The sequence below is a fragment of the Pelodiscus sinensis genome, chromosome 11 (assembly GCF_049634645.1).
Source record: "Pelodiscus sinensis isolate JC-2024 chromosome 11, ASM4963464v1, whole genome shotgun sequence".
Classification (NCBI taxonomy): Eukaryota; Metazoa; Chordata; order Testudines; family Trionychidae; genus Pelodiscus; species Pelodiscus sinensis.
Genome location: NC_134721.1, coordinates 43363512 through 43378842, shown reverse-complemented (window position 1 = coordinate 43378842; position 15331 = coordinate 43363512). Strand labels below are relative to the sequence as shown.

General features: G+C 48.9%; 1 protein-coding gene across 4 annotated transcripts in view; it reads left to right on the top strand.

Moving 5' to 3' along the window:
* DCAF1 (DDB1 and CUL4 associated factor 1) overlaps positions 1–11420 on the top strand; it is a 100231-nt gene extending 88811 nt beyond the window's left edge. For 3 of the 4 annotated variants that reach the window (XM_075939459.1, XM_075939457.1, XM_075939456.1), the window contains 3 exons: positions 4485–4740; positions 6878–6989; positions 10493–11420. In XM_075939459.1, coding sequence (XP_075795574.1) covers positions 4485–4740; positions 6878–6984 — 363 coding nt within the window. In that variant the 3' untranslated portion in view covers positions 6985–6989; positions 10493–11420. The remainder of the gene's footprint in view (positions 1–4484; positions 4741–6877; positions 6990–10492) is intronic. The other variant, XM_075939460.1, reaches the window with a different exon arrangement.
* Positions 11421–15331: the final 3911 nt, after the last annotated feature.

Below are 15331 nucleotides of genomic sequence, written 5' to 3'. Positions count from 1 at the left end.
TGGACTAGAAAATAGCAACCATTTCACTCACACTAGTGCAGACCATGCCACAATTAGCCAGGCCTTTCACTTTTAGATTGGCTTACTGTATTGTCCTCCTTGGACGCCAACACAGACTCCAGCTACCTGTTGTTTAGTGGGGGCAACCTGTTGCATCTATTCTTCAAAGTTTTATTGGCTTCCAATTTGCAGGCATGTCTATTCTTGCACTTGATTGACACAACTTCTGTCGTTCATAGGTGCTTAACACCCTGCCCTTCCCTCCATAAACAAAAAGTTTTGCCTTTGCAAGTAAAAATGTGAATGCTGCTTTGTTGGCAGGAGAGCTCTCCTGCTGGCAAAGCTAAGTATTTAATCCACAGAAGTGCATGTTTTCACGTGCTGACTTTTAGCGATGGGGCCTTGTCATACAAAGTTGTCTAGGGTAGAGACATACCCCGCTTTGGTGTGCAACTCGGAGCGCTGCTTTTCAATCATGGGTTTTAATAGGCAGCTAGGTATTGCTGCATAAAGTGTTGAATGCTTAAATTTCAGTTCAAAAGGGATTTAGGCACAAAGGAGCCAAAAGCCCATTCACTGTCAATGGGATTTAGGTTCTTAACTGCTTAAAGTCGTTTTGAACGTGAGATTTAGGCTTTTAATGATCCATCCCTGAGTGCAGCGACCCCTTTAAGAATCTGAGCCTAAAGCTTTGCATGGTTTGGTTCTTGAGGCGCATTGCTTCCTCAGATCAGACGGGACACTTTCACTTAGACCAGAGATTCGCCAGCTGTTGCTCCCTTTGCAGCACTCCTTTCATGAATTACAACCCTACCCAGCATCCTAGCCCTCTATGGATTGGTGTATCCTTCTGTGGCCCGCGGGCAAGGGTAGAGCACAGTTTGAGATGATCTACTTTCAGATAGACAAGCTAAGGGAGGCAATATATTTTGTTGGAGCAACAGAAATCCGCTTCTCTAGGTAATCTTGGATGTTTCTCTCTAACAGAGTTTAGTCCAATAAGACACCACAATACTGTATATGCTTTCAGATAGTTTAGTATTTGTCGCCTGCCCTAAAGAACTTGTTCATCTGGGGACTGAATGCAAGATGTTCTCCATGCAGGCTGCTTGGCCCTGGAGCCTGTTCCGTTAGTCCATCACAAGCAGAATTTGTCGACTTTCATGGGGCAGTGTAAAGCTCGTTGCTTTCCTCAGACATTAGCCTGAAGGGAAGGCTTGAGAAGTGAGTCTGACTTATTGGGGTTGGGGAGATCTCTGTGTAGCTGAGAGAGCCCCGTTATGTGTGTTAATCAGTTCACGCTGACTTTGAAATCAGCAAACAGGAAACCTTCATTCTCATTAGCTGGCATAAGCATAAAAATCTGTTAGGTTGTAATTGTAGCCTTTACATTATATTTGGCGTTTTGCTAACCTCTAGGACAAACTGTATACACATTGAAACAATTCAGTAGCTCAACGCACTCTTAATTTTACACTTTTTTGGGTTAGAAAAGGCTGGTTGTTGACTAGATGAGTAAATAAATACTCGTGTTTTGCTCACGTTTTGTGTCAAGCTGCATTTGGTTGGAAAATGGAATTCAATGAAAAATGTACAAAACCAGCATTTTAAAAGTGTTTATAGTTAAAGAAAACAGCCTTAAATATGTTGGATGCACAAAAACTAAATTTACGAATGAATACTTTGCTTCAAAACTGATTTATTAAACTAAAGCGCAGGGGTGGCAATATACTGCCCGGGGGCCGGATCCGGCCCGCCAAGCCTTCAGTCCAGCCTGAGGCCCACCCCACTGGACCCACAGGCAGGGAGCAGCCCCAGGGCTCGGAGCAGCTAGATGCTCCGTCTGCCTCTCTGTGCTGGAAGTAGGGGGAAGCATTGCATGCTGTGAACCCCCTCCGCCAGCCAAACTCCCTCGCAGACCCCACACCCTCTCTTGCACCCCAGTCCTCTACTCCGAGCTTCCTTCTGCACCTAACCTCCATCCCAGACCCTTCACCCCTTCCACAGAAAAGTGCGACCCTTGACCAGTTACCAAAATCTTGGAGTGGCCCCTCCATCAACAATTATTGCCCACCCTGAACTCTAAAGGGTTATGTTAGTGAATTGACTGATGGTTTCTCATCACCATGGGTCAGATTTTTAGGTGTTTGGGTACCTAAAAGGGCAGACTGATTTCTAGTGGGAGTTCCAAAAATGCTTAAGCAGGTTAGGTATCCAGCTCCTGTTGAAACACCTGGAATTGAAATCAGTAGAAGTAAAGTGTTGCTTCATGGTTGGCACCTGTCTAATACATCTTTGAAAATCTGGCCTCTGTGGTTTTTTTTGTTTTAAGTAGCAGAGGTCATCTTCTGTTTCTTGATTGGTAGTCCTAGATTTGAAGAGGGAAAACAAGCTTTCCTTCTTTTTCAGCTCCCTGTTGGTTTCTCAATTTTGAATTCACCCAAATGAATGAAAAAAGTATCCACCTCTCATCTATGAAACCAAAAATAATTAAGGTTAATACCATGGAACAAACTGAAAGTACTTTTAGAAAAATACAACTGAGTGAATGCTTATATTTACAAAGACTAACCATAATTTAGCACAAGACTTTGTGACATGTTTATAAACTTGAGAGGAGCTCAAAAATTAGATATCTCCTCCTGAGAGTCTATATATACTTATATGAAAGCAGCACCTATTAACTCAGTGAAATCTGAGGAGGGCATGTTGAAATATTGGGATGTTGTTGATTTAAATTATTTATAATAAATGTAGGCATTTACCTAGGCTGTAATTTCAAACAGGTTTATTTTGAAAAGGAAAAATGTATTTCAATTTAAAAAAATCTGATTTTTTTATTATTAACATCTATTTTTATCCATCCATTTGAAAGTATGTAAATACTTTCAGTGAGAGAGAGAGACTGACAGACTTTGGAGGCCTTTCATGAATCTAAAAATAACAACACTCACTGGACAGATAGAATATCAGGGCTTGCTGCTATTGCTAAATTTCCAGCTGCAAGCTCAGTAATCCTTTGTTATGGATGCACAGACTTTCAGAGAGCATTTGCCTACTGCTTTTATTCATTACACCATTTGTATGTACCTGCCTTATACAGACTAAAAAAAAGCGTGTTGTGGGTGGCAAAGAAAGATGGGGCTTTTCTTCCCTTAGCACAACTTTGAAAATGCAACAGTCCAAAATCCGAGTGCACCCCAACAAGAGGCAGGGTTGAGTACCTGTCTCTGATGAATCTGTCAGATACTCACCCAGCTGCTGTGTAATCTTGCAAGGTGTGTCCCATATGCGCCTCAGAACCAGGGGCCAGTGAGCCTGAATGACTTCAGAGGTGCTTTTCCTGCCATGTGAAAATATTCCATCAGGTTAGAAGAGCATGGGTGGGCTTGTGGTTGATACAAAAACACTAAGGGTATATCTACAGTACAGAGGTTTTTTTTTTTTTTTTTTTTTTTTTTTTTGAAAAATGTCTCTTTCCGAAAAAACGTTAGTTATGTCCACACTGCAATCACGTTCTTTTGAAAGAAAATCGAAAGAACAGAGGGTTTTTTCCAACATTGGTAAACCTCTTTCTACGAGGAAGAAGCCTTTTTCCAAAAGAGCTTTCAGGAAAAGGCTTGTGTGGACGGGGAAGAGGGAGTTCTTTTGCAAGAAGAGGAAAGAGGAAAACGCACAAGTGCACTCTGTCCATAGTAATGACGCCTTACATGCAAGAGAGCGTCCATTCAATGTGGATGCTCTCTGTCGAAAAAGCAGATTGTTTTTTCTATGTGCTTTCGCAGTGTGGATGCTCTCTTTCGGAAGAAGCCTGAAATGTAGACATAGCCTAAAAGGGGACTGAAGTTCGAAGACTTGTTGGTGCAGCTGGTATCCTTTCAATTGTATTTAAGGACCACTAAGCATCACCATCCTCCTCATCCCACTCAAAACCAGGCTTCTACAGAAATGGCATTTGGGCTAGAAAGGGTTTAATGTACGGAATAAGAACTTTTATCGCACCACTAAACCCAAATGGAAATTCCCACCGATGGTTCTCTGCTCTGGAAGCTGTTCATTCAGCACCCTGGTAGAATGAAGAGTGATTCACAGAGGAAATGTCAGTGTTGTGATTGCTAAGCCACTTCCACAGAATTTCTAATCTGAGGATGGTGTGACTTATGGTTTGGTAATGGGATGACCGAGACTTTCACTGGATCTCAATTCTCATCCTAGTCAGCAGTGACCAATACAAGTTACTCTGGCCTGTTTGACGTGAATTAATGGTCTCGGTCCAGTTGCCAAGAAACAGCTGTTTGTGTAAGAAGCCTTATGGGTAAAAAGTACTTCTCCAGGGCTGACAGTCTAGCATCTCTCTCTGTGATTTAGGGGTGCAGAGGAGAGCGTTTACAAATACTGTTGGGTGGCTCGGGGCAGTATGCATTCCCCTTATTAGTGTCCTCATACACTGCATGTCCTAACGGACTCCTTTGCTTTTGCTGCAGGAGGAGGAAGAACAAGAAGAGGAGGATGACGACGAGGATGATGATGATACAGATGACCTTGATGAACTCGACACTGACCAGCTGCTGGAGGCTGAATTGGAGGAGGATGAGAACAACGAGAACGCCGGTGAGGACGGAGACAATGATTTCTCTCCCTCTGACGACGAGGAGCTCGCCAACCTGCTGGAAGAGGGGGAGGAAGGGGAAGATGAGGACTCTGATGCAGATGAGGAAGTTGAGCTGATCCTTGGCGACAGTAAGTATATTTCTAACCTGCTGGTCACAGGTGGTCTTGTCCTCACAAACATGCAAAAGCTAAATTTCCCTCTGGAGAAATTTGATTTCTCTCCCCACCCTAAATGAAAGACACGGGTTCCCCGCACTCAATCAGCTTTGTCTCCTGAAGTGCTTCACTGGCAGATACCAACCATGGTCTGAGGGAACCACCTTTGTTAGGTCTAGGGAGAAATTGTCTCCATCTTGATTTCCAGATGCGCTTGAGAGAATTTAAAAGCAGGTTTGCAGCTTGGTGTGAAGGATTGTTACACGTATTCCTAGAAATCCTGCTCCCCAGAGGATGTAACTTCTCTCCTCTTCTCTGCTTCGTTTAAATACTCCTGGAAATGGGAAGCCATTTTCTGCCTTGCAAGGTTGAGCCTCTTCCATTTGGCTGATGTACTTTGAGCAGTTGCGTAGAGAACCGCTCAGCATGACGTTTCTGAGTTGGCTTCTTTGTGGCCCCGGATTGTTTCCAAGCTGCACAAAAGACTGAAGTTCTCCCTCTGGGTTTGGAGGAACAGAGACTTCATTCCAAAGAAACATAAATAAATAAAGGGTTGAGCGTTTGATTAGCGCTTCAATTCTGAACATGCTTCATAATCAAGAGAGGATGGTTTTGTGGTTAGGGTGGCCCTGGTTTGAGGCTCCGAGTTCTGTTGCCACTTCTCCCACAGACTTCCTGTGTGATCTTAGGCAATTCCCTTAGTCCAGGGGTGTCCAAACTTTTTTCAAAGAGGGCCAGATTTGATGAAGTGAACATGCGTGAGGGCCGACCATTTTGCCTGACATTCTTTGAACCATTAAAATTAAATGCAAATTAACTATTTTATGCAAAGTTTATTGCAAACGGCAAACGACATAACACCAACTATACATGTTGGGCTCGTCTACACTGGCCCCTTTTCCGGAAGGGGCATGTAAATTTCACCTATCGTAGTAGGGAAATCCGCGGGGGATTTAAATATCCCCCGCGGCATTTAAATAAAAATGTCCGCTGCTTTTTTCCGGCTTTTAAAAAAGCCGGAAAAGAGCGTCTACACTGGCCCCGATCCTCCGGAAAAAGCGCCCTTTTCCGGAGGCTCTTATTCCTACTTTAAATATCCCCCGCGGATTTCCCTACTACGAAAGGTGAAATTTACATGCCCCTTCCGGAAAAGGGGCCAGTGTAGACGTAGCCGTTGTGTCCAAATATATTTATAACTGATTTAGACCAACTGACATTAACTGAGATTTTACAATGTATTCATCTCAATTGAAAAAAAAAACTTGCCTACACTAATGTGAAGGGTGAAACTGAGATCTGGACTGCAGCACATAGGCTAGGTCTGGTTCAAAGGCAGTCCCTGATCTCAGCAGCTGCGGAGTCCGTCCCTGATCTCAGCAGCTGCGGAGTCCATCCCTGCACTCTCAGCCCCAAGGTAGAGGGCTTGCAGGGTCAGAGGCGGGCGGAGAGCGCAGGGCACGCTGGCCTGACGGCTGCCCGGGGGCAGGGCGAACCCGTAGCCAAGCGGGGGAGCGGGGCTGCGGACGTGCCCTACTTGGTGGACTTTAGGACCGCAGCGGCCGCCATGGACGGCGGCGGCACGGCCGGAAGCGGCGCCAGTCAGAGGAGCGCCGGGGAGCCAGGAGAGGGGGAGGAAGCGGGGGCTGTCCCTGCACTCTCAGCCCCAAAGCGGAGTGCAGGGGCAGGGTTTGGGACTGCAGCGGCGGCGGCGACCCGAAGCGGCGCGCTGAGCGCGCCGGTTAAAAAAAGCACCGGGGAGCCGGGAGAAGCGGGGGGCCGTATTAAATCCGACCGCGGGCCGCATTTGGCCCGCGGGCCGGACTTTGGACATGCCTGCCTTAGTCTCATTGTGCTACCGTTCCCCATCTGTCCCATGGGGGTCCTGGCCTCCCTTGTGTGGGCAGTGAAGAGAAGTCATGTGTGAGGTGCTAAATTATCGCAGTGATCATGCCGGATGGGGTGGGGCTCAAGTTGGAGAACTAACCTCTTCGGTGGCAGGTGAGCGGGTTTGGGGTGGCAAGTCTCAGTGTGAGCTGATGTGGCCTTCCACACGCGGTTCAGCGTCTCTTACTGGCAGACTCATCCATGCTCTTCTTCTGTTTCGTTGTAGTGCAGCCCTGCTCCTCTGAGATCAGACTCATGAATCTGGGGGCACGACCCTCTCAGGTCTCCAGAGATTTGCTTATGTGTATGTCATTCAGTGTGCCGCTCTCTTGAAGGTGGTAGGTATTTTGTCCCCACAGGACGTTTGCATAGCTCTAATTAAAAATGAATTGCACTTTCGTAGATACTCAGTGGTGTTCCTTTGAGAGCGGGGCTGTCCAGCCTCTGAGACGAAAGGAGACACCCGATTAGGGATCACCAGTGGCACACCGTCCTGCAGAGCCTTCCCCCACTTTCTGGCCAGAGGGGGACACTGGCATCCGGTGCGCCATCTGCCTCCCCCTTCCCTTACAGCCGGTGGAAAGACCAGGTCCTGTGAGACTGCCTCTGCCTTGTCCCAGGGCCCCGGAGTGGCTGGACCCCTCCACCAACTCTCTGTTCCTGCTGCCTCTGCTGAGGCTACGGGGCTACTGTGTGCGGAAGAGCCAATGGGAATGGAAGGGGAGCCCCAAGAACCTGCCGTCTCCGCATTTGGGCTTGGAAGGAGGCCAGGGGAGGGGGTTGAGGAAGGGTGAGGCTAGGCGGGTAGCAGATGCTGATGTCAGGAAAGGGGGGAGGGACAGAGATGGGAGAAGTCGTGTGCCCTCTGAAAAGGGGCTTGTTTTAAAAGGCTGCGTTTGCAAGCCAATTGCCTTGGTACAGACGTGGCATTGACATCCGTGTGTGATTGAGGAGAGGGGGGTGGCCGTGTCAGACAGTGAGCGACCCTCTGACGTCCTGGCAACGTGAGTACATCTTTCCGGCTCAGGAGTATTGGGGTCCCAGAGATCATTGGTTGGCTCTGAAATCTCAGACCGTGGCAGCCAAATGGGCACCAGCCATTTAGACTTGTGCCTAAAGTACTAGAAACCGCGCAGGCGCGGGCGCGGAGCAGCACACAGAAAACCAGAGACTTACCTGGAAAAGAGACCAGAGGCTTCCATAGAGGTGCCGACGGGTAGCAGACATGACACTTGGCAGTAGTCAGTCACCCTGCTCCTGTACAGAAGGGGGAGGGGGAAGGGAGTGTTAATAGAATGGCAGATGGGCATGTCGTATCCAGTCTGCTCTGGGGTTTGGATTGGTGGTTTCCCCATGTGAGTGCTGGGCGGTGGGGGGAGCGTGCGCGCGCTCTGGGGAGGAATCAGGCTGGTGCTCACCAGGCTCCACCAGGGCACTGCCCATAACCGCTTCTCGCCCCCTTGCAGCCATTCCCCGCCCCATTTCCTTGTGGCCTGTTCCACTTCTTGGGGAGAGCAGGTGTGGTAGAGAGGAAGCGGGCACAGGGGTGGTGACCTCTTCTCCGCCAGCATGTGGGGACCTAGGCCTTGTGGAGGGAAGAGGTTGGACACTGCTAGAGCCAGCCTGGCGAGGAGGAGCAGCTGCAGCAGTTGGCTGGCTCACTTCATGCTCTGGCTCCCCATGCTGGCCCCTGTTCCCTGGCCATGTCATAACGTCTGTGCAGGATGAGACTGGATGTGTGGGAGTTACCAGGCCCAAGGGACTGGCCACGGCTCCTCCTGGCCCAGGGAGGAAGTCCCAAGCCTGTGCCAAAGGGTCATTTGGTGCTGCCTGTGGGGGAGGCTGAAAGCGCAGACGCGGCTGAGCCCGTGCTCTGCATCACTGGGGCCTGGGAGGTTCTACTCTGCGCCCGTGTGTCTGAGCAGGGGGGCCTGGGAGGTTCTACTCTGCGCCCGTGTGTCTGAGCGGGGGGGGCTGGGAGGTTCTACTCTGCGCCCGTGTGTCTGAGCAGGGGGGGCTGGGAGGTTCTACTCTGCGCCCGTGTGTCTGAGCAGGGGAGGCTGGGAGGTTCTACTCTGCGCCCGTGTGTCTGAGCGGGGGGTGCTGGGAGGTTCCCCGGCCTCTTTGGGGTCTCTAGTGAAGAACAGAATCTGCAGCCAGGCCCTGGCCAGCTGGCCCATGCACAGTTACTGGGCCTGGGGGTGGCTCCTCTCTTTGGGTCTTGGCTTTGTCAGGCTAGTGTGGTCCAGGTCCAGGTCCCGTGCGCGTCTCGGACTTGCTTAGCCATCCGGTCCTCTGCCTGCAGGAGGCTGTGGCCAGGAGGTTCCCGACCATGGGGAGGCCATTGAACCTCAGACAGATCACAGTCTGGAGATGTAGGGTGCATCTTGTCCCCTGCCCCCAGTTGTACTGGTCTCTGTTGGCCATACTGGTGTTCCCTGGCAGCCTCTCCCTAGTCGCTAGTGTCTCTTGCCCAGCCTCAGGGCAGCACATGCAGCTGGACTGACTTGCACTTTCTCTTGAAACTTGGGAGATGTGTGGCAGCTCGTGTGCCCGAAGGGGCCCAGCCGGGAGCCTTGCTGTAAACACTTCCCCTGGATAAATGGGGACTCTGGAAATAGGTCCCAGAGGGAAGAGTTGAAAGGAGTCCACCTGTTAAGTGCTCCGGCGGGGCTGGGGGCGGGAGAAGCCGGCGCAACATTGAGAGGCCTTAGTAGGGAGCTTGTGATTCTGGTAGTTCAGAACGTTTCTTTGACTTTTGCCAACACCTTTTTCCTACCTGTATTAAAGGTACCTAAAAAGGGACAGGGGTGTGCGTGGAGTGGGAGGGGACGGGCTTCTGTCCTTAGCTGCCTTTTTCTTTTCTGAAAAGGCCTTAAAAGTTGGTCTCCTTTTTTATGACTATTTGCTTAGCAGGACGGCTCTCAGGAGAGCCCAGGAAATGTAAGAGAAGTCATAAGAGACTGGAAGCGGAGAGAAGTGAGTTTTGGTTACTCTTTAAAATGGCTTTAACCCCTAGTTAACTATAGCACCCAACAAATACTTGGGAGAAAGCCCATCTTTGGTAAACCTTCTGACATGACAATCGTCGTGTCACCTAGGGCTGGAGAACTCAGGTGGGCGCCTGACACTTTATACTTCCCTGCAGCGCAATGGAAGGAGACTGGACTGCTCTGTCATGGGGGTGGGGCAGGCAAATACTTTGTCTTCATTCTGTCTCCCAAAGCTCAAAAGGGCAAGAGCCTAGTTTTTAGAAACCCTCTACAGATCACCTTTAGTGAGTGCTGTGCAGCTAACTGGCTGTGAAGTGCTCTGTGGGGTGCTGCACATGGCAGTGTAAGTATACACAGTTACGGACTTTCCTCCCTAGCGAGGTCCCACCAGTGCTTCCTGCAAAGCCGACTGCTCAGCTTTTGGTCCCGTTTGCCACATAACGAGCTAGTGACCGGTGTGCGAGAGGGAGGCTCTAGTGTGGGTGTTGTGCTCGTCTAGAATCCGTGTGTTCCCAAAGAGCTCGTGTCGGAGTAACCAACTGCCTGGTGGCAAATTCCAGACCCACTTGTGCCGTGGATTTGTCAGCTGACCTGATCTGTACCCACTAAAACCCAAGTGTGCACTCGCTTATGCCAGTCGACTTCCTGGCCTGCGTACAATTACAGGCTGTGTCTAGCTGCTAATGCTGAGGAGCTCACTGGTCCGTGGTCAGTGTGCTGGAGCAGATGGTCTGTGGAACAGTGTGCTGTAACGGACTGACGGCAGGACAGGGTCCCTTATGTGGCCAGCCTGACAGCTGCATTTTCTGACATACACCAAACAAATAACCCATGTGTCCCCTTTCCAGCTGACAGCTCAGATAACTCTGACTTGGAAGACGACATCATCTTGTCTCTGAATGAGTGAGGAGTGACCACCATGCAGGGCGTTGGCGGCAGGAGATGCTCCCTTCCCAGAAGACAAGAGACCAACTCGAAGCAGTTTCTGAGCACCCCTGGGAACAGCTGAGGAACTCCAGCCCATTGGTTCGGGTCAGACTGTGGCGCTTGAATAAACAGACCAGGGGTTAGGCCTCTCTTTCTCTGCCTTTTTTTTTTTTAATTTTAATTTTAGGCTGAGATGAGACTCTCCTCTGCAAGGAAACTTCTGAAGCGATTTCAGAATATATTTTCTTTGTATAAAGTTCTTTCCTAAAGAACAAAAATAGTTTTATATAAAACAAAAAAGGCAAAAAAAAAAAAAAAGGCAGGTGTTATAGTAAAAAGGGCCTGAACTTTGTACCAATCTAGGACCTTGTTACCACGGGGTAGGTTTTGGGGGAGAAAAATTGTTTAAAATGAACAAAAAGGGCATTTTTACTCAGAGTACGAAACGAGCGAAGAGAATCATGGCTTCTAAAATTGCTGAGAAGGGAGAATTGTTTTTAACAGGTGTTGCCATCTGCTGCTAGCTTGTCTGCGCCTCACTTGGCTTGAGGGAAGAGCCCGAGGGGTCACTGAGCCTCCAACCTGTTTTAAGCAAAGGTTCCTGCTGTGATAGCAGCCAGCGTGGGAGGCTGAAATCCTGGCACAATCCATCCTAGTCAGTGACCCTGGTGTTCCTGGAGACAAGGGGCTCTGGGATTGCAATTTGGGCCCCTTCCCCCCTCCTGTGATTCGAGTTTTTTTAAATCTTTTTTTCTCCCTTTCACACCCGCTGTGGAAACCGCAGAACTGAAGGCCTTTCTTCAATGTAAAGTGTATTTATTAAAAAATAAAATACAAGTCCTGTCTCTACCTCTGGCTGAGCGCTGTAGCCATGTTTTCCTTTTGGACGTGCCCTGTGGTATTCAGTGTCTCCTCGGAGACCTGTGCTGCCAACAAGCACGAAGGGCACGGTACCTCAGGTGGGAGGAGCAGTGCTATAATTACAAGCGACTTAACGGAAACCATTGTCTGTTCTGAGAGAGAATTTACCCCCAAGAGCCGTGCCTTGGGCCTCCCTCACAGCTCTTCCAGATTCATCTCTCTGCAAGGTTAGATCAAAACCAAACCCCGCCTCAGAGTGCTGGCAAACAGGAAATATTCGATATACCTGAGTGTTACACTGCTACGGGCTCCGCGCAGCCCCACTGGGATGGTGCAGAAAATCAATAATTTGTCTTTGTCCCTGGTGTTAAGATCACACTGTGGTGGCTGGAGGTCAAGTGACAGATAAGACCAACGTAGTCATTTAAACAGAAGCATCTCATGGGCCCACCTCAAAAATCACCCTTTGGTTCTGCAGTGTGGAATGGAAGCCAAGTTCAACTTTGAATCCCCTTTCAACTAGCGACAACCCTCCCCCCTCCCAGCGAAAAGCCTCAGGCTGGGACATAGCAAGTAACTGACTAACTGAATAGTTGATACATTGTGCATTGACTAGTCAATAGGGTGCCTCCCCCTTGGAAGTGCAGCAACAGCCCAGCACCTGGCTCTTTGCAGCATTTCAAAGTGGCAGTATCAGGTGGAGCTCAGGGTCACCTGGGGCCTCCCCCTTTGACCCCAGGCTCCACATGCTGCTGCTGTTTTGAAATGCTGTGTGCAGCCTGGGACACCCAGCTGCACATGGTGCTGCCACCTTTGAAGTACCCCTCCTTCTTCCCCCCCTCTGCCTGTTTCTGATAGAGGCTGGGAGGGGGAGGGGAAGGAACAAGTCATACACAGCCCTGATACAGCCTGGTGCTCAAAGAACATATCACCACTTGGCTGTGGTTGAAAAAGCATCGCTGAAAATTTCACTCTGGATCAGAGCAAGGCTGGAGCTGCGTTCCTCTCTCCCTAGATTTCCGAATGGGACGTGCACAGGAAGAATGAGGTGAAGTAGAGAGCAGGGAAGCGGGTTAATTTCTCACTCCTCTTCCTCAGATTCAGGCCAGTGCTACCTAGGGTAGGAATGTTAGGTATCGGGGAGTAGAAGAGTTGACTAACCACATGAATTCTTAGTGGACTATTCTATAGTCTGCAGCTTCACTCTCACCAGATCAGAGGCAGCAGTGTGGGGTGCCAGGTGAGAGCCAGTCCATGGGGGGGGGGGGCAACTTAAAAACCTGGTGCCCTGGGGGGCCTGAGCTCCCTGTGGACAGAGGCTGCTGGCAGCAGAAGCACAGGGGGTGAGGCCTTTACTCTCTGCCCCCCTCCCACAGTGGGACATCATCAGTTGTTGTTCACTGGCCTACACTCAAGAAATTAACTATTTGGGCCACTTAAACCCCCTCCACAAGCCTGTTACGAAGTGGTTCTGTGCATGGTCGACACCCTCACATCTGCCTCCAGGGCCACTTCAGCCGGGGTGACTTGCTGGTCCAACACCACAAACAAAACAGAACGCGGCTGCTGTTCTCTACGTGGCATCAGGTGCTTTTCGAACTCTCCCACGGGGAAGTGCCAGGCTGTTCACCTTGGGGGCAGCGCCATCAGAGGGTTGCAGCTGGAGTCATGACTAAACAGTTTGTGCTCTAATCAGCTCTGGCCTAGCAACCTGGTTCTCCAGCAGAGCATGACTGCCCAGAAATCAAGCCAAAGGGGCTCCTCTCACTGAACTACTGTTAAAACCAGTGGAAAACCCTAGTGTAGCCACAGCAGAACCCTTTGTACTGTGATGCTGGTGTTTTGCTTTTACTAAAATAGCAAAACTCTGCAGTACAGCTCCCAGGTCTAGTTTTAGAAGTGGGGGCAATTGTTTTGGTGCCTTTCCCAAGGGCAGAGACTAGTCTGGACTCCATTATCACTCAGACCTGCCCCCCAAATCTCATCCATTCAGAATGGTCAGCCAGGAGTCACCTTTAAGAACTACATTTCTATGGTCCAGTGTAGATATGAATAACATGATGGGGGACATGACATTACTGCCCATCATGCCTCCCAGGCTCCTGTTGCATCATCACTGAGGCCCTGCCTTGAAGGAAGCGTTATGCGTATGGGGGTGGGACAGTTCTAGAGCTGAGCATCACACCCCAGGACCAGCGCTTGCCCTGTGCCATCTGGGCCACACGTTTTATGCCAGACACAAACTCCTAGTCACTGAATTGTCTAGTTTTGGTAGCTGCCTGAACACCCATGACATCAGGGGCAGCGCTACATCTAGGAAATGATGGTCTCCATTCATAAACATACAGCCCCACTGAACAGCAAATCAGGCAGCGCACTCACTGGCCAAAGCACAAGGGCTCGTGACCTGAGGGTCTATCGATGATTGACGGGGGCCGTGGCCTTATAGAGCTCACGTAACAGTTTTCTGGCTTTGGCCTCAGGGAAGCGTCTCCTCTGCAGCTTGCCTTCTGACAGCTGAGGTCATCTAACAAACAAGCCGCCGCTGCCACTCCACCCAACCAGGCTAGGCACTAGAAGACACACAGTGCATTAGGGCGCGGCAATAACAGGCGGGACATAACTGCACTGTCTTCCCTCAGTCACGAATGTGTGCACTCGAATGCTCACCCTGTAGACTAGCATCGTTAGTTTCAGAAAACAAAAGGCTTCAACGTGCTGAAAGGTTACATAAGGGATCATCAAAACACGACCAGAGCACTTAGGGACTTGGCCACAACGCGGTTGATTAGGGCTTTCAATCTGGCTGACCTGTAACAAAAGTGAGTCTAGCTGGAAGCCTCATTAATAAACTCATCCAATAGAGCAACTTTTAATTTACGTACAGTAATAAATAAAAGCAACAAATTGTTTATCCTTCGGAATCAAGCAACCAAACATGCACCACCAGTGCTGTCCCTGGTCTGAATCTCTGCAGGCTACATGGGCTTTATTAGAGTGAACGAACCTTTCCAATTACATAGCTTCCGTTACCAGTCATACCAGTATTATTATCTGACAGCACAGATTTAGACGGACCTTTGGCAACTTTGCATGTCTGGCTGTGCAAGATTCTGGGGCCTCTCACAGTGATTTACAATAGAAAAAAAGTCTGGAAACTCAAAGGCAAACTGCTAAATTTTTGTAAATCCTAGAAACTTGTCTCTAGACTGTGGTTAAAGACTATCAGACTTGCACTCTTGGAATGGCTAACCCCCAGCCTTAAGATACTGACATCAGAGGCAAACGTCCTAGCTTCTTAATCTGACAACCACCTCACAGATTCCATTCTTTGTTTATGCTCTTACCATGATAAGACTTCTCAGGATCTTAGGAAAATTAATTCTAACAGTACATAATTGTTTTTAAACCATCAAAGGTATTTTCCTCCTTTAGACTCCTGCAAACAATTTAACTTTGGCAGTTAATTTTTAATAAAGGAGTGCAATGAGTCAAGCTCTGCCCTATGCAAAGAAATTAAGCTTGCACCCTTTGTTTATGAGAGAGACCCCAGGGGTTCTGTCTCCAGCAAGGAAAGGTGTGGAGGGTTAGTCCTGCCTCATTTCCCCCCCCCCCTTTCAAATTATCAGGAATGTCAAGCCTTGCCTTTCCATATTTTGTTGCTTCTTGGTGCTCTGAGTCTCTGTGACTGAATGGGTAAGAAAATGAATGTTTTCTAGCAGCTTCTGTCTCAAGTGTTAAATGGCTGTTAATAAAAGTTAATTTCTATGTTTCATCAGGGTTCACTTCTTTGGAAATATCTACCCGGGAAACATCTATCATATACTGGAGATTTAGCAGAAAAGTCAAAATTCAAATTAAAATATACAAAGCAAACAGATCAAGAATATTGACATTTA